Source organism: Pelodiscus sinensis, chromosome 4 (genome assembly GCF_049634645.1).
Source record: "Pelodiscus sinensis isolate JC-2024 chromosome 4, ASM4963464v1, whole genome shotgun sequence".
In the NCBI taxonomy this organism is placed as follows: Eukaryota; Metazoa; Chordata; order Testudines; family Trionychidae; genus Pelodiscus; species Pelodiscus sinensis.
The window spans coordinates 58,853,453-58,877,482 of record NC_134714.1 but is presented as its reverse complement, the minus strand read 5'-3'; the positions used below and the strand labels follow the sequence as shown (position 1 = coordinate 58,877,482).

The following is a 24,030-nucleotide window of genomic DNA, read 5'->3' as shown; positions in this document are numbered from 1 at the left end:
GTTCTGGACAAGGATTAGGGTACACAAGGAGGCTCAGGGTTGGGAGCTAGGAGGGAGCTAAGGTAGTAGAGGGGGCTCCAGGATAGGGTAGGGACAAGGGATTGGAATGGGGCACATAATTGGGGTAGCTCCCATTTCGTGAGGGGAACAGATGGCTCACCTATAAGCAGTGCTGCCCACAGTTCCCATTGGCCATGATTCCCGACCAATGGGAGCTGCAGGGCTAGAACTGAGGGTCATGGTGACACTGCTCCAGTTGTGGAGGGCTGGGAGAAAGAAACAGCAGCATACAAAGCCACCTCTCCCTCGCCCATCCCAGAAAGGTCTGCCCCAGAACATAGGGGCTTTACGGGCTGCAGTCCCTAAAGTCCTTTTCTTAACCCAATCCCACTGCTGGAGCCGGAGGAGCATACCTCTCCTCCGGCTGCAGCAAAGAGCTGTCACAGCCAGGGGAAAGTCATGCTCTTCCAACCCCAGCAGGGCCAACAGGGCATTGCTGCAGCCAGAGGAGAGATGTGTTCCTCTGGCCCTAGCAAGGAGCTGCCATAGCCTGGGGAGAAGTGCTTCTTTTTCCACAGGCTGCGGCAGCTCTGTGTGCAGCAGTCCTGAGCCCCTGTGAGAGACTTATTAGGCAATTGTGTGGATACACAGCTTAGAGGGAATCTTGATCATAGAGGCTATGTCCACACTATGGGGCTTTATCAGAAAAAGGTACACAAATTGTGGAGCGCTATTTGAGTACTTTTTTCCGATAGTTTTTTTGGAAGAGGCTTTTCTGAAATTTGGCCTGTGTACACTTGGCCAAATTTCGGGGAAAAAGCCCTCTTTCAGAAGAGCCCTTCTTCTTCATGGGAGAAGGAAGACAGGGCTTCCAAAAGAGCGTGACTGCTCTTCTGCAAAAAAAAGCAGAAGAGAATACACATTCTCTGTATGCGGAGGAGTCTAGGCACAGCCAGAGTTGCTGAGGCCGAGAGCCAAATTTGAAGCCTGAGTCCCACTCGGTAGCAGGGCAAGGTAGGGGACCATACAGCAGTAGTGAAAAATCGGGATGGGAGGAGTAATAGGTGCCTATATAAGGCAAAGCCTTGACTATCTGGACTGTCCCTGTAATATTGGGACATCTGGTCACCCTAGTCACAAGCCCTCTGCTTGGGGTTGAAGCCATTGAGCTTTGTCCCTCCTGCATGGGATGGAAGGGCTCAGTCTTCAGTCCCCTCTTCTGGGGTCATGTAGTAATTTTTATTGTCAGAAGGGGGTCATGATGCAATGAAGTTTGAGAATCCCTTCATTGAAACAATACATTCATACAGGAAACCCAGTAATGCAGACTAGACTTACAGTAACTATCTCAATAATCAGATCATTTAACATATTCATAAAATTATTGCAGATCAGTCAGTATTCGTAGATTACATAGTACGTAAGAACATAAGAACTGCCGTACTGGGTCAGACCAAAGGTCCATCTAGCCCAGTAGCATGTCTGCCAACAGTGGCCAGCACCAGGTGCCCCAGAGAGGGTGGACCGAAGACAATTATCAAGCGATTTGTCTCCTGCCATCCTTCTCCAGCCTCTGACAAACAGAGGCCAGGGACACCATTTCTATACCCTGGCTAATAGCCTTTTATGGACCTAGCCTCCATGAAATTATCTAGCTCCTCTTTAAACTCTTTTATAGTCCTAGCCTTCACAGCCTCCTCTGGCAAGGAGTTCCACAGGTTGACTACACGCTGTGTGAAGAACTTTCTTTTATTAGTTTTAAACCTGCTACCCATTAACTTTGTTTGGTGTCCTCTAGTTCTTCTATTATGGGAACAAATAAATAACTTTTCTTTATCCGCCCTCTCCACACCACTCATGATTTTATATACAGGCAGTCCCCGGGTTACGTACAAGATAGGGACTGTAGGTTTGTTCTTAAGTTGAATCTGTATGTAAGTCGGAACTGGCGTCCAGATTCAGCCGCTGCTGAAACTGATCAGTTTCAACAGTGGCTGAATCTGGACGCCAGTTCCGACTGACTTACAGATTCAACTTAAGAACCCCAGGAATCCCCAAGTCAGCTGCTGCTGAAACTGATCAGCGGCTGATTCCAGGAAGCCCGGGGCAGGGGCTTCCTGTAGTCAGCCACTGGTCATTTTCAGCAGCTGCTGACTTGGGGACACCTGGGGCAGAGCAGCTGGGGTGCTGCTGGGTTGGTCCAGTGGCGCCCAGAGCGGCGCTACGGGACCAACCGGCAGCGCCCCAACTGCTGTACCACAGGCGTCCGGAGCAAAGCCGCGGTGCACGGGGGCAGCAGGACAGCCCAGACGCGCCATGGCTATCCTGCTGCCCTCGGGCTCCGCGGCTTTGCTCTGCTCTGCTCCCCCTCCCCCTGGTCTGCAGACCAGGGGGAGGGGGAGCAGAGCAGAGCAGAGCAGAGCAGAGCAGAGCAGAGCGGCGGAACGCGCGGCCAGCTGACAGCCCAGACGCGCCTGGGCTGTCAGCTGGCCGCGTGCTCCGCTCTGCTCCCCCTCTCCCTGGTCTGCAGACCAGGGGGAGGGGGAGCAGAGCAGAGCGGCGGAACGCGTGGCCAGCTGACAGCCCAGACGCGTCTGGGCTGTCAGCTGGTCGCGCGTTCCGCCGCTCTGCTCCCCTCCCCCTCCCCCGGTCTGCTTTGCTTCCTCTCCGCCGCTTTGCTTCCTCTCCCTGGTCTGCTGGAGACCAGGGAGAGGAAGTGCCCCGTTCGTAACTGCGGATCCGACATAAGTCGGATCCGTGTAACTCGGGGACTGCCTGTACCTCTATCATATCCCCCCTCTGTCTCCTCTTTTCTAAACTGAGGAGTCCCAGTCGCTTTAACCTCTCCTCATATGGGACCTGTTCCAAACCCCTAATCATTTTAGTTGCCCTTTTCTGAACTCTTTCCAAGGCCAAAATATCTTTTTTGAGGTGAGGAGACCACATCTGTACACAGTATTCAAGATGTGGGCGTACCATAGTTTTATACAGGGGCAGTAAGATATTCTGTGTCTTATTTTCTATCCCTTTCTTAATAATTCCTAGCATTCTATTTGCCTTTTTGACCGCCGCTGCACACTGTGTGGAAGTTTTCAGAGAACTATCCACGATAACTCCAAGATCTCTTTCCTGATTTGTCATAGCCAAATTAGCCCCCATCATACTGTACCTATAATTGGGGTTATTTTTCCCGATGTGCATTTCTTTACACTTACCCACATTAAATTTCATTTGCCATTTTGATGCCCAATCACTCAGTTTGGTGAGATCTTTTTGGAGTCCTTCGCAGGCTGCTTCTGTCTTGACTATCCTAAACAGTTTTGTATCATACGCAAACTTTACCACCTCATTGCTTACCCCTTTCTCCAGTTCATTTATGAATAAGTTGAAAAGGATCGGTCCCAGGACTGACCCTTGGGGGACACCACTAGTTATCCCTTTCCATTCTGAAAATTTACCATTTATTCCTACTCTTTGTTTCCTGTCTTTTAACCAGTTCTCAATCCAAGAAAGGACCTTCCCTCTTATCCCATGGCCATGTAATTTACACAAGAGCCTTTGGTGAGGCACCTTGTCAAAGGCTTTCTGAAAATCTAAGTATATTATATCTACTGGATCCCCCTTGTCTGCATGTTTGTTAACCCCTTCAAAGAACTCTAATAGATTAGTAAGACATGATTTCCTTTTACAGAAACCATGTTGACTTTTGTCCAACAAATTATGTTCTTCTATATGCCTCACAATTTTATTCTTTACTATTGTTTCGACCAATTTCCCCGGTACTGAAGTTAGGCTTACCTGTCTGTAATTGCCAGGATCGCCTCTAGAGCCCTTTTTAAATACTGGTGTCACGTTGGCTACCTTCCAGTCATTAGGTACGGAAGGTTACAAAGCACAGATAATAGTTCAGCAATTTCCCATTTGAGTTCTTCTAGAACCCTTGGATGAATGCCATCCGGTCCCGGAGATTTGTTAACGTTAAGTTTTTCTATTTGTTCCAAAACCTCCTCTAATGACACTTCAATCCGGGACAGTTCCTCAGATTCATTACCCACCAAGGACGGTGCAGATTTGGGAATCTCCCCAATGTCCTCACCCGTGAAGATTGAAGCAAAGAAATCATTTAGTTTCTCCGCAATGGCTTTATCGTCCTTGATTGCTCCTTTTAAATCTTATAGTATTTGCTGAATATATGGAAGTGCTATTTAATAGTCATACAATGATAATAGTCTGGTAGGGTATGTCTACACTACCCCGCTAGTTCGAACTAGCGGGGTAATGTATGCATACCGCACTTGCTAATGAAGCCCGGGATTTGAATTTCCCGGGCTTCATTAGCATAAGCGGGGAGCCGCCATTTTTAAATCCCCGCTGCTTCGAACCCCGTGTAGCGCGGCTACACGGGGCTCGAACTAGGTAGTTCGGACTAGGGTCCTATTCCGAACTACCGTTACTCCTCGTGAAACGAGGTGTACCGGTAGTTCGGAATAGGCACCCTAGTCCGAACTACCTAGTTCGAGCCCCGTGTAGCCGCGCTGCACGGGGTTCGAAGCAGCGGGGATTTAAAAATGGCGGCTCCCCGCTTATGCTAATGAAGCCCGGGAAATTCAAATCCCGGGCTTCATTAGCAAGTGCGGTATGCATACATTACCCTCCTAGTTCGAACTAGGAGGGTAGTGTAGACATACCCGTATATATTATGGATGAGTGAGTTCAGTTTGAATAGGGCAGCTTGAAAAAGTCTAATAATTTATGGGCCAGACGCCTGGCAAGGGATCCATCATACCTATTATTTAAAAAGAATCCCACAGTAATTGGTCTGAGTTACTGTGCCTTCAGTGTGAGATGACCATATTTGAGAAGAGTAAAATAAACGGCAAGAGGAAAAGCACAACCATGGCAATAAAAACAGCAGAAAAAATAGTAGTGCAGGCAAAATAAAGCATTAGGAAAACCAAAACCAAGTCTCTGTCCTGCGTCTTAACATAAAAATGGATGTAAATGTAAATGCCATGGGGTGGTCCATTAAGTTCACTTCACACTGCTTACATGATATAATGAGAGTTTAAAATACTCAGAGATTTCACTAGAGAATTCCTGTGTAAGGGGAATCTTCATCAGAACTAAGCTGGCAGAGGCGGCTCCTTAGCACATCTTCTCTAGTACAAGAGGCCCACAAAAAGGCTGTGGCAGAGCAAGGCTGTTGGTGTGAGACTTTATGCCAGTGGCTTAAGTTAAATTGCCCTGCCAGCCTTAATTTACTCCAGGGATGGGTAGCTGAGGACTGGGATTTGTTGTTGTTTTGTTTTTTTACAAGCTCCCCTTTCGCTGTCGTGACAAATAGGAGGGATACTACCCTTTTCTGGACATCCCAGCCATTCAATTAATTAAATTAATTCCCCAGGAATGCTAGGGAAACAAGAAGTATTGGCAGGAGCCTAGGAGAACTAATTAAAACAGAGTGTGTGTTTTTGAATGGGAAACAGTGATCTTCTTGCTGCAGTCTTTGTAACCAGAGGAGAGCCGGAAGTCATGGATTGAGCCAAGAATAAGGTTGGAAATATCCAGTGATATCCATGCCTAGGGAAGGGCTAAAACTTAGAACAACAGATATATGAGTAGAAAAGGGAATGTTTAATCATACTCAATCAGGTTATTAATTTTTTTATTATTATTTTGGGGTTGTTGGGCTTCTCTGTGCTGAGCCCATGTGACTCTCCCCCCTCTCTACACTATAATCTTTAAACTGAATCTCAGGGAAGCAATTCTCTGAATTGTTAATCTTTCTTTTTTTCAGTTGCTTTGTGGTAACACCTAGAAGCCAAGTATGTTTTCTTTGTTTTGTTAATAAAAATTACCTTTTTAAGACCATGATTTGATTCCTGTATTTTAGAAGGCAGGAAGTTCTGTGTACGCACATGCCTAAAATTGCAAGGCCAGCTACTAAGAAATTACAGGTGTTTTTTTAAGCTCTCTCTAGGGAGAGGATTCAAGAGCTTAAGGGTACCCTACAAGAAGAAATTCCTAAATGCATCTTCCATGATTCTTAAAGGGGTTTTTACATTTGTGTGGTGGCAGCATATCATATGAGGTCAGGGAATCTGTGAGCTTGGAGAGTTTTTAAATAGAAGTTTTTAGTGGCAGGGTATTTAAGTCTTTTGCAGGCCCCCACTTTCTGACTTGAAATTCCAGAGTGGGAAACAGCCATGGCAGCCATGCTTCCAAAACCACGGCAAACTTTTTTGGCCATAGCATGCAGACTTGAGACAACCAAAATCTGTAGTGAATTTAAGACAGATTTACCAAATTATTTAGTTGGGGGATAAAAAAGGAAAATATTTTAAAAAAATCAAAATGTTTCACTGCAACAATTTTGAAACAAAGCGTGATTTTTTTCAAAGTTCAAAACACCTTTTTATTTCATATTTCACAACAATGTATTGCTCTTACAAAAGGTAATAGCCCCCAAACTAAATAGAAGGTCTCATTCCAAGCAAAAGTGGTTTAATTTTACCTGAAATGAAATTTAAACAAACAAATAAAGATTCCATTTGGTCACTGACCCAACAAACTGGAAACGACCCCAAACTTTGAAGCATTAAAGCATTAAAAACAGATGAGGTGATGGGCAGTGGGACATACAGGCTGCATTGTTTGCTAAGCCACAAACAAAGATAAGACACTTGGAATGGTTCCCACCCTTGTCTTTGTGTGTTTATACATGCAAAAATATAATTCAGAAAGGTGTGTATATCTGAGATAAGTCAGTTTTGATCTTTGAGTAAAGGTCAGAAGTGTAATCAATTTTTGTTTTAGATCTTTTGAACTTTCTTACTTTGTCATCTTATATTTTCAACTACAACTTTACCTAATTATTTTTATGCTTTCTTAATTTTTTGAAATATTTAGGCGTAAAATTAAATATAATACATTGATGGTGCATTCCCTTAGTGCACAAGAAACAGAAGTGGGTATTGTCTGTTCCAATAACTAGCTTTGTAGTTACATTTTTTCTAAACGGGCATACCATGGTATATTATCTGCAAATGGCTTTTCTTCAGAGGGAGCTAAAAATCACATAAATGAATGATAGAAACTTCAGGGTGAGCAGCATACTTCAGGGTGAGCAGCATATTGTAATCTTCATAACTGGGTGAGTTATGGATCACTATCAGGAACATTAGCAGTATAATAATCACTGTGTCATCTCTAATAGGTCTCAATTTAACAAGTCTCTTAATGGAGCAGGAACAAGCAGCCAAGGAAACTGGGAAATTCTTGTGTATTTGCAGTTTCTGCTTTTTCTTAACTTGAAAAGAGGATAAAAATGAAACCGACACATCTTAATGTGAGAGAAGTTTTGCAGAGTGTTTGCATGAGCCTTATTTATAAGTTGACAAATAAATATGTTTCCCTTAAAAATGCTGAGATTTACACATTTGTAGCTTTCACTCCCTAACAGTGAAATTACCTTAGAGAGACCCTTGCATTTATGTAGCCAATACACAGGAAATTATTGAACTGAAATGTCTCTGCGGAAGGCATTGTACTTTGAAATTTTTAAAAAAAAGTAATACATCTGTTCTCTGAACAGTTAATTGCTCAGTTCTGAGCTTTGACTGTTTACCCTGCCTACCCATATTGCTTTCTGTCATTGGGTGTGGTGAATGTTTGATAAGTACCTGTTTATAGTTCACAGAAATAGCTGTGGAGAGTTAAAACAGTAGTAATATGAAACCAGTCTTGTTGGTGGTTTTTTTTTTTTTTTTTAACTGGCCCGGAGGCTGAAATCTGCATGCCAGATGAAACCTGCAGCAAAGCGGAAGAAGACAGCTTGATATTTTTTATTCAGTTTCAAGGGCACTAAGTCTATTTAGTGTGTCCAGCTGAGAAATCTGAACACTCCAGAAGATCAAAAAGCTTGTTTTTGTTTGGCAAAGATTTTTGAAGTATTATTTTGTCTGGATTTTAACTTTACAGAGTTTTTGTGGTGCTGGATTTGTTAAAGGCAAAATAGAAAAGATTATATGAAATAAGCTTTCAGAAATTTTTGGCTTATATTCACAACCCTTGCGCTGGCATAAGGAAGTAGGAAACTGTAAATGCCAATCTTTCAGTTGAACAGGCTTTCGTTTATAGAGTTGCTCTTCACTTTTAACAAGTAGGAAGTTGTATGTAGCCAGTAGGATTGCAGGAATTGGGGCAGTGATCATTGGTGGAGTTTTCAGCTGAGATTACAGTGCTGGCAGATTTTTCCTGACAAAAAGCCTTTTGTATAAAGGAACAAGTAACGACGCTGCCGAAAACTTTCAATACCTTATGTCAATATGCGGAGCCTTCTTGTTTCTCTTGGATTGTCTGGACTTGTAAAATTTGACAAATAGTTTTAGTCCATGCTGCAGCACTGAAAACAGGAAAAGAGGGATGGTGTGACTTACAGGAGACGGGCTTCCCTGATGCTACCAAAAGAAGAACTCCCATTGCATTTCCTGCTGTAAGTTAACTTCTATGCAATTCTTTCTTAATTAATCATAATAACAAAAGTTAAAGCTACATTGTGCTTTGTCCAGCATGGAAGAAAATAATACTTCACCTGGCAGTGGTGAGTTTTCAGACCGGGGACATGCAACAGAGGCTGAACACAGCCAGTCTTTCTTCACTGCATTTTCTGTGAAAACACTTTTTGGATTTACTACTAAATTGGAACCTGTAACTTCAAAAAAACAAGCAGAGCTAAAGGCATTTCGAACTTTTGATGCTGATACAAAAACTGAAGCTGACAACCAAGACAAGAGTGGTGGTGTTGGTGATGATCTGGAAGTACATCATGTACTTCCCAAAACACATGAGGCTGACCCGGACGACTGTGGCCAGGCTGACCTGAATATGGAACTAGCTGAACAAAATGAATCACCTATTCCTTTATTAGAGTCTGTACAGCCTTCTTTCTCTGAACGCAACAGAGATGACAAAGATGAGATTTTTGTACAAGGCACTTTGGTTTATAATACGACAAGTGATACAGAGTCAGACAGTGAGAGTACAGACCTAAACAGTGATGGAGATGAAACAAGCAAATCTGTGTTAAATAATGTGGCTTCAACTGCTGAGTCTTTAGAGAATAAAAACCAGGATAAAGAATTGAAATCAGAAGGATCTAGTAAAAGTAACACTACTGTGGAGAGAGATGAAACTGAGTCAGCCTCACCAATTTCTCAGCAACTTCCAACAGAATTGAATGATGATCTGGAATGTAACTCAGCTCTAGAAGACAAAACATTAAAAGAAGAGAGCTACATTGACCCACCTTCTCTAGGGGAAAAATCTGAAGAGCCTACGAGTGGAGAGGAACAAGGGTCTTCTGCAAACTGCTCTAATCATACATCCTCCCCCAAATCAGCTGTGGGTGAAAAGACTTTTCAGCTACCTGCTTTCTTTAGTGGATTGCGTGTGCGAAAAAAAGGTCAAGCTGTAGAGAGCAGAGAGACTCTCACAGAAATTAAACAGAAAGACAGTGATTTGGCTCTGCTTAAATTAAAACAACCTGTTAAGAAATCTATGATTACATCAGACCTTCTCACTACGAAGAAACCATCTGAGCCTAAAACAAGCCCTACTTTCCTGGAACATCTGTCTCAGTTGCTAAACATTGAGGTCCCTAAAGGTGAAGATAAAGTTGAAGATTCAGGTGAGGAGACCAGTGAGACTGAGACCAATGGTGAAGGCCAGGAGAGTGAAGCCACCGATAGAACAGAGTCCCTGTCCCCTGCTGAAGAAACAAAACCCAGCCCAGCTGAGTCAGCACTGGATGCGTTTAAAGCTTTATTTACAAGACCTCCAAAAAAAGAGATGACTGCTGATGCTTCAGAACTTGAAGCCATAAAACGCAAAATGAAAAATGAAAAAGAGTCCCTGAAAGCAGTATTTGAAAGATCAAAATCAAAGTACGGGAATGGAGCATCTGACCTGAAATCTGTAGGTTTGAATTATTTTTACATTCTAAGGTCTGGAGGTAAATGGATATAAAATAATTTCTGTTGATAACATGATTGGTCTGAACTAAAATAACTAAGATCAAAATCTGAGGCATGGCTTCTGATTTTGTGAGCCTTAAGTATTGGCTTCCCAACTCATGACATTCTTAACTTTTTGACAAGCCCTGGACACCTATAGTTCTGAATGAAGTCAGGGAGAGCTATAGATGATGAGCACTCTTGTAAACAGGGCAAAAGATCTCTCAAGTTGGGAATCCAGAAAAACTAAGTGCCTAATTTTTTAAAAACATATGTCTGTAAATCAGTTGCTTTTCTTGCACTGAATGTAGATGCTCTCTGAATCAAAGTTAAACTACAAGTATTTATTTTATATATTTTCAATTTATCCCAAAAGAGTGAAAATCAGTTTTTATTTTTATTGCAAATATTACATTTCAAATCATACACCTAGACTGCAAGAAAACCTAAGAGGGTTATCGGATCAGCATCAGCCTCAAATCTGCACTTTTTTTAATGTCTTTCTTTCTAAAAGTATTTTTGTTTTTAAAGTCCTCGTAGAAAGAATTGTATTACAATGGATGATGCACTAGATAATAAGTTGTATACAATTTTCTGGGTGACTTACCCAAGAGAGAGGACTTAAAAGGCATTCTCTCTGTAGTTGTCCATAAACCTAAAGCCAGGTTTTATAAATACTTCCCCATGTTCAGCTGTACACAGGGCAGTTATCTCAGTGGAACCAATGGGACTATTTATCTGTTTATGGGTCTAGAGCTTCTGTCAGTATGATGTTTTGGATATGTGTATTTTAAGGGGGGAAGCTCCTACATGAGTATAAATTAATAATAAGGATTTAAACTGAAATGCAAATAAATATAAAGCCTCTTTGAGCTAAATGAGCAGAAAAATGACACATTCTTTGGTAATTACAGGTGTGCGCAGGTGTAATTAATTCATAACATTTGTATGAATAAGGGTTGTGTGATTGGATCCTAAACCTGAAGCTGGATACCTTAAACTAGAGTTTGTTTGCCTGCACTCAAAGTTTTGAGCTTCCATTCTCAAATCTGTGTGGGGAGTGGGCTGTTGTTGGTTTTTGTTTAAACAAAAACCACTAAGAACTTTTCCTGGGTAGGCTGACCTTGTAGGCACAACACCAGCCTACAGTAAATTTCCTGTGGTGAGGAAAATATAGATGTATGAAGGGCATTAGTTATGCATGTGTGATAGTGACATTAGTGATGTGATGTCCTTCTCCCATCTCCCAAAGCAGTTGTTACATTCCTTTTCTTCTTTTTTTCATCCTCATTGAGGCTACGTCTGGACTACATCCCTGTTGGCAGAGGGATGTAAATGAAGCACTTCAAAAGTGCAAATGAAGCTGGGATTTAAATATCCTGCACTTCATTTGTATAATCACGTAATGGCGCTCTTTCGAAAAAGCGCTATTTCAAAATTGAAACTGCAGTCTAGACGCGGTTCTTTCAAAAATGAGATGCTTTTTCGGAAAGACCCTGTAAACCTAAAAAAATCCCAGCTTCAGTTGCATTTTCGAAGTGCTTCATTTACATCCCTCTGTCGACAGAGGAATGTAGTCTAGACATAGCCTGACTGAATTTCATGATAATGGAATGGAATCAAATTGATAATCATCCCAGTTCTAATTTTATAATGCAAATGAGTTGCAGTTATGGATGACCATTGCTTTAACTATACAGTACGGCTACGTCTAGACTGGCCACATAAGATGGAATAGGCATGCAAAGCAGGCAAGTCAGAATAGGGAAATCCGCGGGGGATTTAAATATCCCCCGTGGGGTTTAAATAAACATGGCCGCCGCTTTTTTTCCGGCTTGGGGAAAAGCAGGAAAAGAGCGTCTAGACTGGCACGATCCTCCAGAATAAAGCCCTTTTCCGGAGGATCTCTTATTCCTACTTGCAAGTAGGTCCAATAACTTGCAAGTAGGAATAAGAGATCCTCCGGAAAAGGGCTTTATTCCGGAGGATCGCGCCAGTCTAGACGCTCTTTTCCGGCTTTTCCCCAAGCCGGAAAAAAAGCGGTGGCCATGTTTATTTAAATCCCGCGGGGGATATTTAAATCCCCCGCGGATTTCCCTATTCTGACTTGCCTGCTTTGCATGCCTATTCCGTCTTAAGTGGCCAGTCTAGATGTAGCCTACAAGTTTAGTTAAACACAGCATTTGCCATTTTTTGAATAGATTAATGTTGCAACATTTTAATCTTCTCTTTCATATTTTTAATAGCCTGACCTGAATCCCTCAGAGCAAGATGACAAAACTCCAGGGAGACTCCACGCTATTTGGCCACCACCTGAAATTAATGCTGGAAAAGAAAAAGCAGGGTTAAAATACACTGAAGCAGGTAAAACAAAAAGGTGAAAGACTTGCAGAATGAATCATTGTAGGTTTGTGAAATATAAAAATATAGTGATTGTTTACCTAATCTAAAAAGCTAACCACATTTTATTTTTTCTCAGTATGGCATTAGTTACCATGACCTGATAGTTTCAAATTATGTGCCTATCTGTGGGTTTAGATGACATCTAAAGAAAATATAACCTTTTGAAACTTCCTGTGGGGGAAAAAGTTCATTGTTTTTGATATACTAGGCCAAGCAAATTTCTGGTGCAACTTTGTTTTAATTAGTGGAAGAATGAAGATGGTCTAATATGTTAGAATTACTAGAGATTATTTTTTCAATTGTGGGGGTGGAGGATTAGAACAGATTTTGGATATTGAATCTTCAAGATTCTAATCTGATTTTATTTAGGCATCATTGCACTTATATTTTTACATTCAAAGTGGAAGTAAGAGTATTACTGTGTTTGGTTTTGTTACTCCCTTTGCATAAGAACATAGGAATAGACATATCCAATCAGATCGCTGGTCCGTATATTTCAGTTTTCTGTGTACTGTATAACAGAACCCAGTACCAGATGGTTCAGCAGAAGATATGATGTCAAAGTTAGACAGGACTCACAGATTTGGCAGACTGCTCTGTTTATTTCAGCAAAGCTTTGCTAAAATGCATGGAGAAAATGTGAGTACCCTACAAGGTTTAAACCTTTTGATTTTATACAGTCAAAAGGAAGCCAAAATTAACAGGATTAAAAGGGGGGCAAAACTTTACATAATTAGTGTGAGGCTACTTAAGTACTTTTTATTTTAATATTAAGCACACAGCAATCTCCTGGCTATATCTTCCTGATTATCTGGAATTGTTTCCTAACACTTAATGTTTTTTTTCCTGTTAAACTCAGGCCCAAATTGGCTAGCACCTTGATCTGCATACCTACAATTAACATTAACATACTTTTCTTCTTCCTCTTAAAAGACAAACAGAATTCCTTTAACTTATTCAATTATTACAGCACAATTCATCTTTTTCTTACAGTATAATTCTTTCTACTTTCACAATCCCTCCTTTTGGTCAAGCTTTGCCTATGACCAACAATTACTGGGTTTCTTGCATTAACCGTTCTTTGTTTTTCTGTTCATCAGTGATATTTAAAATCATCAGATTAGCACTCTGGTGAGGGGTAGCTAGCTGTGTGATATGTTTTGCACAGTTTTGGATACAACAGGAGATTAACTGAAAACATACAAAAATCATTAAGATCCCAAATAGGATAGTCAGGGCTTCCTGAAACAACCAGTTTTCTATGCCAGTGAAATTGAACAAGTTACTCAGCCATTTTCACAGGGAACTTGGCTCTTCGTGAGGAAGATATGCAATTTTTTTTAAGTAGCTAGCGCGATCTATTACATAATTGGTGTTGTCTGGTATATATACACAACATTTTTTGCCAATGAGAGCACAGGTCCCTTCTTTTGCTGCCAGCACTATATTCAATGCCTGACGGTTTTGGAGGACCACTTGTCTGATCGCTTCTGTTTCTTTGGCCAGGGCCCTTAAACTTTTTTCAGTTTCATTTGCCATGATTTTAACTACTGCTTGTAACCTTAGAAGCCTTTTTGCATGATGTATTACTCCCCCAAGTGGGATAAAGGAACCACCAATAGCCTCTTCCCAAGTTAAAGGGCTTATGTGATTCACATACCATTTGGCATCCGACAAGTCCCTTCTTTTTCGCCTAAAATTACGGAGGCGTTCTCGTGGGAAGGACTCTAACACTCGGAATTGTGGGAAGAGTTGGGCGGGATAACAGATACCTGACCAGTTAACTGGTAATGTGGTATAGGCCTTTGTTCCACAGACCCAATGATGCCCTATCAAAGCCGGGAAGGGTCGGTTGCACCCCTTTGCCATATAGATGTTTATAAAGGAGGAGTAATATCCCCCGAAGGGCACAAGGTGATTCTCCTTACGGGGAGTAGTGTTATTTGCATGGCATTAAAGATTGTACTGATGTTACAATATGCTGGAGACAACTGCTTCTCCCCAGATTTAGCCCTGTTCCATTACACACCAAACACCAGTGACCTTTTCCCTCCACCACGCTTATCCATTTAGATACATTTATTCCTACTGCTTCCCAAGTGTTATTACTGTTCCATGTCTTGTTAAATGGATGAGGTCCTCCGGTGAGGCCTGGGGAATTAAGTGGGATTGCCAAGACAGGAACCAGCTTGTGAGTGGGCTGGGATGTGGCTGCAGACCCAGCAATTAGAGATATTAAGGGTCTGAGCGATCCATACTTGCTGGTGGATAAAAGAATTGTTATTGTCATTGTGGATTCCCCAGACCTTAAGACACCAGTAGCCGAGGAACAGGCCCCACCAGAGGCACATGCTGGAGGCAAGACCCTTTTTGGTTCTGACAACCTCAGCTGAGGGAACCGCAGTCACGGTTTTATGTCCACCAGGCAGCAGGCGCTAGGCTCACTGCTGCTTCTTCTTGGGCCTTGCTTTTGGTTGTCGTCTGCTTCAGGCAACCCTTACGTGAACGTAGGTTGTAAGGTATTGCAGGCTATTCCTCTACGTCTTCTTCTGGAGTCAAAATTGACTCTGCGTGGTCCTGAGGCGATGACTGGTCTGCTGGGGGTGGTGCCTTTTTACACTGAGAAGCATGTATTCATGCTGCTATGCCGGATAGCTTAACAGCCGTCTGGGTAGTGAGCAGCACCTGATGTGGGCCCTTCCACCGGGGTTCCAAGGCGTGTTTTCGTTGGTGGTGTTGTATGTAGACCCAATCACCTGTCTCGAGGGTGTGGCAGGCGTCAGAGGTGGGTTCGGTTGGCCAGGCGGCTCAAACCTGTGAATGGAAGTGACTTACAGCTTGCATTAGTCCCTTGCAGTACTGAAGGAGTATACTACGAGTTAAGTTCAAGTCTGAGACTGGAGTAATGGTAGTCATTGTTCGCATAGGGCGCCCCATAACAATTTCAAAAGGACTTAATTTATGTCTTTGGGATGGGGTGGATCGAATTTCCATAAGGGCCAATGGTAAGGCCGCTGGCCAGCTTAACCCTGTAGAGATACAAATTTTTGCAAGCTTATTTTTTTTTAGCATGCCATTTCGTTTTTTAACTGCACCTGCGCTCTGTGGGTGGTAGGGACAGTGCAGCAAGTGCGTGACATGTAATACACGATCCAGGTGCTGAACAAGTTGTCCAGTAAAATGTGTACCCCGGTCACTGGACAGAGTGGCAGGAGTTTCTTTTGCAGGCATAATATGATTTAACAAACATTTGGCAACAGACAGCGAATCAGCTTTGCGACAAGGAAAGGCTTCAATCCAACCCGAAAATAAGCATACCATAACCAAAATGAATTCATATAGTTGACACACAGGCATTTGTACAAAATCAAGCTGCCAATGCAAGAACAGTGCTTGGGGCAGGCCCCAGAACCCGTGAGCTACCTTTACAGGTTTGCCAACATTGTAGCTTTGGCAAGTGGTACAGGCGGCACAGTGGTGAGCTGCAAAAGAGCTGAAATGTGGGGCCCACCATCCTGCCTTAGTTACAGCAGAGATCATACCCTCCTTTCCGACATGCGAAACGCCGTGTAGCAGGGCGGCTAGAGCTGGGTAGAGCGAAAAGAGGGCCACAAAGGCACCAATAAGGGGGCGCCAAAGGGAATTAGGGTGTAGAGAGCAACCCTGGGCGACCCAGGAGTCTTTTTCTGTTTCTGAGGCAGAGTTTTGGAGCAGGGTGACTTTAGAAAGGGACTGCGGTGGTACAGAAACAGAAAGGGAACCGAGAAACGCACCTGGGGAAGATTTTATGGCAGCATTACCCTTAGCAACATTAGTATCTGCTGTGGAGTGACCAGGGCACTTAACAATAGCTAATGCAGATGGGAGTGCATACAGGAGAGCAGCAATGTAGGGGCCATTTTTGATAGGGGTACCAGCAGAGGTAAGGAAACCCCGAGCTTGCCAGAGGGTGCCAAAGTCATGTACAACCCCAAAAGCGTAACGAGAATCAGTATAAATGGTGGCGGAGCGTCCCTTAGCCAGAAAGCAAGCGCGGGTTAGGGCAACTAGTTCAGCAACTTGTGCTGAAGTCACAGAAGGTAACGGCGCAGCTTCTAGGGTTTCAGAGAGTGATACCTCAGCATATCCTGCGAGGAGACGACCTTGGCTATCTCTAAAGCAGGAACCGTCAGTGAATAACACAAGGTCGGAGTTAGAGAGAGGGACATCAGAAAGGTCGGGGCATGGGACGGTGACAGCAGAGACACTTGCAAGGCAGTCGTGGGGTTTACCGTTATTAGACAGAGGAAGGAGAGTGGCAGGGTTCAACTGAGAACAGCACTTTATGGTGATATGCGAAGCCGAAAGCAGTAAAAGTGAGGCGGGCGGAGGAAAGGTGAGCTGTATTACCTTGTAGCAGGAGAGTATCTATAGAGTGAGGGACCATGAGAGAAACAGGAGAGCGGAGGACAAGGGACTCAGACATTTTAATTAGGCGTGCCGCGGCAGCCACAGCCCGCAGACGGGGGTAGACCTTGGGCAACAGGATCCAAGGTGGCAAAGAAATAAGCTACTGGACGATTTTTTTTTGCCACCATGCTCCTGAGTAAAAACCCCAAGTGCACAACCAGATTGCTTGTGGCAGAAAAGGGTAAAGGGCTTACAGTAGACAGGTAACCCTAAGGTGGGGGGGGGGGGGGCAGTGAGAAGCACTAAAGAGTCAGTTTCTGAGGCAGATAATGAAGGGGAACAGAGGAGTAGATCATTTACACATTGGACCAATGTGGACCCAGAGGGGAAGACCAGGTTAACAAGGTCTTTGGCTAATGCTTGGGAAAAGTAAGACGGGGCTTTCTGTGTACCCCTTGGGAAGCATACTGCTGCTCCTTGTAAGAAAAGGCAAAAAGATACTGGGACTTAGGGTGAACCGGGACAGAAAAGAAAGCAGAACACAGATTAACATCAGTAAAATGAGTTGCATCTGGCAGGATAGAAGCCAGATTAGTTGCTGGGTTAGGGATTACAGGAAAGGTGGGTACAACAATGCAGTTAATAGCTTGAAGATCCTGAACAAACCGCCATGATTTCCCATCAGCCTTTCGAACTGGGAGGAGGATAGGGGTGTTACAGGGGCTGGAACAGGGGACAATAATGCCTTGTTCCCACAGGGTGGATATGACCGGAGCTGAAACCTCTAAATTCCAAAAACCCGGTGCCACGACCCCTTCTCTGACCTTATCCCCATTCTTGGTACCCTCCCCATTCCCGGTACTGTCTGCCCTGCCCTGAATAATGCTGTATTTGCAGAGCTATCAACCTTTGTGAGGACTGCTTCTCTTTCCTTTTAGAGTGCAGTGGCAATGCTCTGCCACTGCTTGCAATTTGTCCATGGTCTTGGCCTCCCATCCAACACTTATTTGCTTTATTATACTGCTAATAGCAGATAAGAGGCTATTAACAAACGCATGCGCCAGGGCGCCCTGTTCATTTTTACCTGGTTGCTGTACCCCCAAAAAATCCAAAAAAACCAACCAACCAAACAAAAACCATCAGTCAGTCTGTGTGATAGTTGCCCGGGTTTTTTTCTTTGTTGCTGTTTACGGGGTTATAAGTAGCTTACACAGTTGCAGGAGGTCTGCTTCAGAGGGTTTATAGGCATTGCACACTAGCAAAATTCCTCTGCAAATTTGGTAGGGTTTTCCTGGGGCTTTGGAAAACCTTTTAAAATCGAGTGGAGCTCCGTGTGGGTCCAGGGTTTATAGCTTCAAGTGGGACCGGTCTGAGTTTTCTTGGAGGACGGGGTAAAGGGAAGCGCTTGGTCTGGTGGTGGGAGAGGAGGTTTCCAATAAAGCTTTTTTTCTTATAATTAGAATTTTTAAGGGAGGCGAGCTTCGATTCAGTTCATTTAAGATTTGCCTCGTCCCACCACTGCATGAAGCAATCTACCTCTCCTCTAGCCAATTTAGTTTTTGGGAAGGCCAAGTTTGTCTTTTAAGACATCCACTTGGTCTTTGTTCCAAGATCCTAACAGTGGCCACTGAGTTTTGGGATCCCCCCAGAGTTAATTTAGATCATTTTTCCAGAAATTTACAGGAGTCCGGACCCTTTTTAAAATATATAAACTGAGCCAGGGTTCCTTTAGGGAACTATCCCTGCTTAGACGTCTGCTTACCCATACAGGAGGACTTCATACACCAATCACACCAGGAGGAAATTCGGGTTTGTCAGAGCGGTGCCCGGTGCAACACACAAAAGAAGCCCACAGGCTACTGCCTCAATCGCCCTTGCGTTCACTCCAAGGATTTTATCCAAGGTGCGGTGCGGCTGCGATTGTGCAGATTCCAGTCACACAGACCGCGGGGACAGGAGCCCCTTGGTCGGCCAGTCCCTGGACAGGGATGGCTCCCAGACTCACTCACACCACAGGGAAGACGGATAGACACAGAGACAAGACAGTCCTCAGTCCGGACAAAATAATTACCTGACCAGAGTCCTGATGTTAGATCCCGGGATCCCTACCAGAACAGAGCAGGAACCAACAGGTTTAATGGCGTAGACTTCGCTGTGGCTGTGCACCTTTCCGTTCTGGCGGAGGACCGCTCGGGCTAAATGCCCAGGTGCCGGCTGCCACGGTCATCCTGCAAGACAGTCAGGGATCTCACAGCCTCAGCGAAGACGGTTGCCATCTCGGTGGAACCTCCAAATTGTCAAAGTTAGACAGGACTCACAGATTTGGCAGACTGCTCTGTTTATTTCAGCAAAGCTTTGCTAAAATGCATGGAGAAAATGTGAGTACCCTACAAGGTTTAAACCTTTTGATTTTATACAGTCAAAAGGAAGCCAAAATTAACAGGATTAAAAGGGGGGCAAAACTTTACATAATTAGTGTGAGGCTACTTAAGTACTTTTTATTTTAATATTAAGCACACAGCAATCTCCTGGCTATATCTTCCTGATTATCTGGAATTGTTTCCTAACACTTAATGTTTTTTTTCCTGTTAAACTCAGGCCCAAATTGGCTAGCACCTTAATCTGCATACCTACAATTAACATTAACATACTTTTCTTCTTCCTCTTAAAAGACAAACAAAATTCCTTTAACTTATTCAATTATTACAGCACAATTCATCTTTTTCTTACAGTATAATTCTTTCTACTTTCACAATGAGAAACCTAATGCTGGACATTTCAGGAATAATATATCTGTAAGGGGATATTTCATCCTAGCCCATATCAACTAGTTGCTAGCTTTTGCCCTTAGCATGAGGGTTCATATCCCTTAAAATATATTTGTTGTATCTAAGGTGACTCTTGGCTAATCTCATTATTCATACATTGTGGGATTTTTTTAAGTACCTAAATGAAAGGCAATGGGATCTGTATTCCTAATTCACCCAGTTACTTTTGAAAAACTTCCCCATAAATGATTTATTAGGATTAATTGGAATTAAAAAGGATTAAACTATTGGTTTTTATGATATATTCTGGCAATAAATTCTGCAATTTAATTGTACATGTCTGGTATTAGGTTTATGTCTGTTGTCTTTTCAATTTCAATGAAGGTCCACCTGCTCTTGTATTACTAGAGACAGGTGTAATTGATTTACTTTTCCTCTATCATTCATTATTTTGTTTGTTTCTATTGTGTTCCCTCTTACTAGTCTGGGGATTCTAAATTACCCAGTCTCATTCTTTTCACTCTCTCCTGACAATCTGTTATTTCTGAATTATTAATTAGTAGTATTCTCCTACCTATGGGCAAATGATGAGGAGTTATTTCAGTATTTTGCCACAGCCAAAAAAGGGAAGGTAGTTACGTTATTAGAGTGGAAAATCGAGAACTAGCACTCAAGGTTTTATTTCTGGCTCTGCAGTTGTCTCTGGGCTGATGATTTAACCTCTCTCTACTTTATTGTACTGCTTTATAAAATGGATAAAAAAACAGGAGTATCTGCTACATAGAAGTGTTTAGAAACGTAACTGCACTTTTTTTTTCAAGTACTATCAGGAACACAGTTTTTAAGTCATTTGACCAGGGTTGTCCCGTCAATACAGGCAAAATAGGTGGTTGCCTAGAGCACCAAGATAAACGGCTGTTGAGGGCTTTGGAGGCGAGGGCGCCGATCATGCGTTTTGCCTAGGGCGCCAGTTGCCGACAGCTCGTCTAGGGCCGCTCCTGCATTTGACCCACCATACTTCTTCATAATAAATTGGATATCACATTCTATCTAGTCAGTCGGAAAAATCAGAGCAACCCCTAGATGAACAGAACAACATAAATGCAAAGTGCAGTATTTTAGCTTTTGACAAGATTTCCACTCTCTTTTTCTGACATTATTTGATTATTAAAATTACTACATTACTACATTTTCTAACACAGAAAGTGAAAAGAGGACTTACTTCCTAGATGTCTACAGTGAAATATAATCTTTCATGGCAATAGGGAAAAAACTTTCAATAAACATGTCAATAGGGAAAAAAACTTTCAATAAACAAAAGTTACATATTGTAATGGGAGTGAGATGAACTAAGTAATGCTTTACTGACATGTGAATAGAAAAAGGGGACTTGCTTAGATCCCAAATATATTGTTGTTTGTGACTCAGATGTTCTTGGTGGCAGTGTAATGAACATGCTGATAGCATTCTAAGCCTTATTTTTATAGAGTCCAAATTCTACAGTCCCATTTTTCACTCAGTGTCTGGCAGAGATAGGGATGTAGATGAAAACAGACTGCTTGGTGATTCAGTTGTGATGAAATGTAAGTGATGTTTTTACAGGAGTTGGGTGAAGGTTCTGTGTATAACATCTGTTGAGAATGCATGCTAGATTTATTACTAATTTGTTAGTAGATTCTTGGTTCTTTTTGTTCCGTATTTACATTTGGATGCTAGAGAGAGAGCAGTGGTGGACTGAAGTGAAACTGTGTGACTGGTCCAGACCATAATGAACTTTGCTTACAACCACTACTGAAGCTCATCCACAAACTCCTGCCAAGAGCAGATTGCTACTGGTGCAGAAGACACTGCACCTGGACTAGTAACAATCAGTTTAATTGAAACCTGCTTTGAATATATACAGCGCATACCCAAGAGTTCACTGATTTCTTGTTTGCTTTCAATTTAAGGGGATACTGTTGATCTTTAAGCAGTAGTGTGGGACTCTAGTTATTTGATAGAATGTTTCTTTGCAGAGAACTCATTCCAACAGCTACAACCACATACAAAGTTCTTTCTTTCAGAACCTAAGTTTAAACACTGTCTGGTGGTAGGGATCTTTCAGATATTGATTCTCCTCCCTGATTTTTTTTTGGGGGGGGGGAAGAGTGGGGAAAATTGTTCCTTTCATTTATAGTCAGTCACAACTCGAGTCTAGCACAGTATTAAAATAACTTATTTTGTTTAGCAATTGATCAGTACGTAGTTTGTTTTGCTTTTGTTCTGAATTTGTATTTCTGCCACTAAAGCTCCAGCTGCCACAACAATAGAAGGCAATATGGAAACAATAATTGTGTTATATTATTTGAATTTTACTTACTTAAGTTAGGATTTGTTTCAGTTTAAAAATAAAAAAATATAAAAAATGCTTTTTAAAAAGGCAATCTTTCTAAAAGCACACCAAAAGATTAAAAATAAGAACAAAGTGCACCAAAAAGTCAAAAATAAAGTTTTAAGCTAGCAATGTAGGAAAATGATTGTCTGGCTAAGTACAATTCAATGTAGTTGCTAATTGCTAGCCAACCAATCTTTCTCCTACATTGCTAGCTTAAAACTTTATTTTTGCCTTTTTGGTGCACTTTGTTCTTATTTTTAGTCATTTGGTGCACTTTTAGAAAGATTTTTTTTAAAAGTGTTTTTTATTTTTAGTTTTAGTTTTAGTTTTTGTGTTTTTGGTCGTAAATCTAGTGTGTTTCAACTAATAAAAAGTCCAAGGTTCGTTTTGATCCTCTTATATATTTTGAGCTAGTCTTGTTTCCAAAAATTTTTTGGAAGGGCTTCTGAAAAGTTTGAGGTGACTGGAATTCGTGTAAGGGTGTTCACGGTGCTAGATGTTATAGAAACACAGAACAAACCTACCATCCCAAATATAAGTGAGACAACAGATGAGCACAATTGAGAAAAAGGGTGGGGAGAGAAGGCAACGAACAAAAAGAGCTGTCATGGAACACCAACTTCCCAGCTATGGGTGCTGTACACATTATAGCACAAGTAGGCTGTCAGGGGGCAATTGAGGAAGCTGTGGATGTTGCTGGGGATTGCACTTGATAGATAAGGGTAGTGGGGAGCTGTTTGTTGGAACTCTTCTTTGTTAGTTTTTCGTAACCTTAAAATAATATTTTAAAATGTATGTGCAAATGTGGGGTGGGGAGCTAAGCCTGGGCTGTGCCCAGGGGTTAAACATTGTGGGGAGTTACATGGGAAGGAGGGCAAGCAGAGGAGTGGCGGGGGGGTTACACATGTTGGGGGAGAGCAGGATTGGCTGGGGATGCTCGGGACAGGCTAGGGAGAATCGCTGGCTGTGGAGAGCACTGGGCTGGAGGGGCAGCCGGTGGCAGCCATGTGGGTCTCCTCTGGGAGAGTGGGAATATTATGGGCTGGAGGAGAGCACTGGGCTGGCAGGGCAGTTGGTGGCAGTCACGCGAGTCTCCCCTGGAGGGCGGGAGTATTTTGGATTGGGGCACGTCTATGGCAGGACGGAGGTCTGCTTATGGTGTGCTCTTACCTGCAGCACCACGCAGCCAGCTCCCCTCCGCCACAAGCCGAGGCTCACCCGCAACGGCTTCCATGGTCAAGCCAGCAGGATGGGAGAGCAGCAGCAAGCAGCCCACAATGGCTCCCACAGTCAGGTCAGCGGGGGGTGGGGAGGAGCGGCAGCAAGAGGCCTGTGTCAGCTCCTGCAGTCAGGCCGGCAGGGTGGCAATCTGGCACTGAGCCAGGCAGCAGAGCACGCCTGCAAGAGCTGGTGGAGACGGCCGCGTTGGTGCGTGTGCAGGAGCAGGAAGTTGAAAATCCCATGACAGACATACTAGAATGGTGCCTGCTCAATAGAAAGATTGTCTAATTACAAAACAATATGACCCTCACCACATTCACTAAACTTTAACTGGCCACTTTTATGTGCCATTTCCAAGGATAAATCTCAAAGCTAATATCTCTTCCTTCTGTACCCAATAGCCTTGTTTATGAGAATTCATGTAAATCCTTTTCCCCAGCATAAACATTTGAATGAGTAACATGGTCTTGGTGAACTGCTGTAGGTTTTTGTTTTGTGATCATTAGAGATTAGTGACTATAATAAGTCATTTTGAACATTTTATTTCTGTAAAAAAATTGTGTACCTTCTATACTTACAAGTACTCTATAAAACACAGCTGCAAAGGTTTATTTAACTCTAAGTTTTTTCTTTCTTTATAAATAAGTGTCACTGAATCCCATTCCCTTTGTCTCAGCAGTGGCTGAGTTGCAACAGGAAGGTGCACTAGAACCTCTAGGGCACTAGAATCATACTGAGGTGGAGTTTATGGCTTCATTCTCTCTAGAATAGGGTTTCCCAACCTATGGGTCGGGACCAAATATGGGTCGCCATTACATTTCAAAAGGGTTGCCAAGTATCCCCCCCAAGTGGCTCTGCTCTC

General features: G+C 42.8%; 1 protein-coding gene and 1 long non-coding RNA gene across 7 annotated transcripts in view; one reads left to right on the top strand and one right to left on the bottom strand.

Annotated features, from left to right (window-relative positions):
- Positions 1 to 24,030, top strand: part of FMN1 (formin 1) — a 382,661-nt gene that overhangs the window by 110,494 nt on the left and 248,137 nt on the right. For 2 of the 5 annotated variants that reach the window (XM_006132688.4, XM_025189465.2), the window contains exons 1-2: positions 8,296 to 9,975; positions 12,260 to 12,377. The exons of 1 other annotated variant lie outside the window; for it this stretch is intronic. In XM_006132688.4, the coding sequence (XP_006132750.2) occupies positions 8,572 to 9,975; positions 12,260 to 12,377 (1,522 nt within the window). In that variant the 5' untranslated portion in view covers positions 8,296 to 8,571. Of the gene's footprint in view, positions 1 to 8,295; positions 9,976 to 12,259; positions 12,378 to 24,030 lie in introns of those variants that run through there. 2 more of the 5 variants (XM_025189464.2, XM_075927043.1) reach the window with 1 other exon arrangement.
- The window catches only part of LOC112547388 (uncharacterized), a 48,337-nt gene that overhangs the window by 21,613 nt on the left and 2,694 nt on the right, over positions 1 to 24,030 (bottom strand). Inside the window, exons 2-3 of one of the 2 annotated variants that reach the window (XR_003091131.2) lie at positions 12,266 to 12,338; positions 8,284 to 8,404 (exon numbers count right to left, since the gene is read on the bottom strand). This is a non-coding gene — a long non-coding RNA (uncharacterized LOC112547388). Of the gene's footprint in view, positions 1 to 8,283; positions 8,405 to 12,265; positions 12,339 to 24,030 lie in introns of those variants that run through there. The other variant, XR_012903422.1, reaches the window with a different exon arrangement.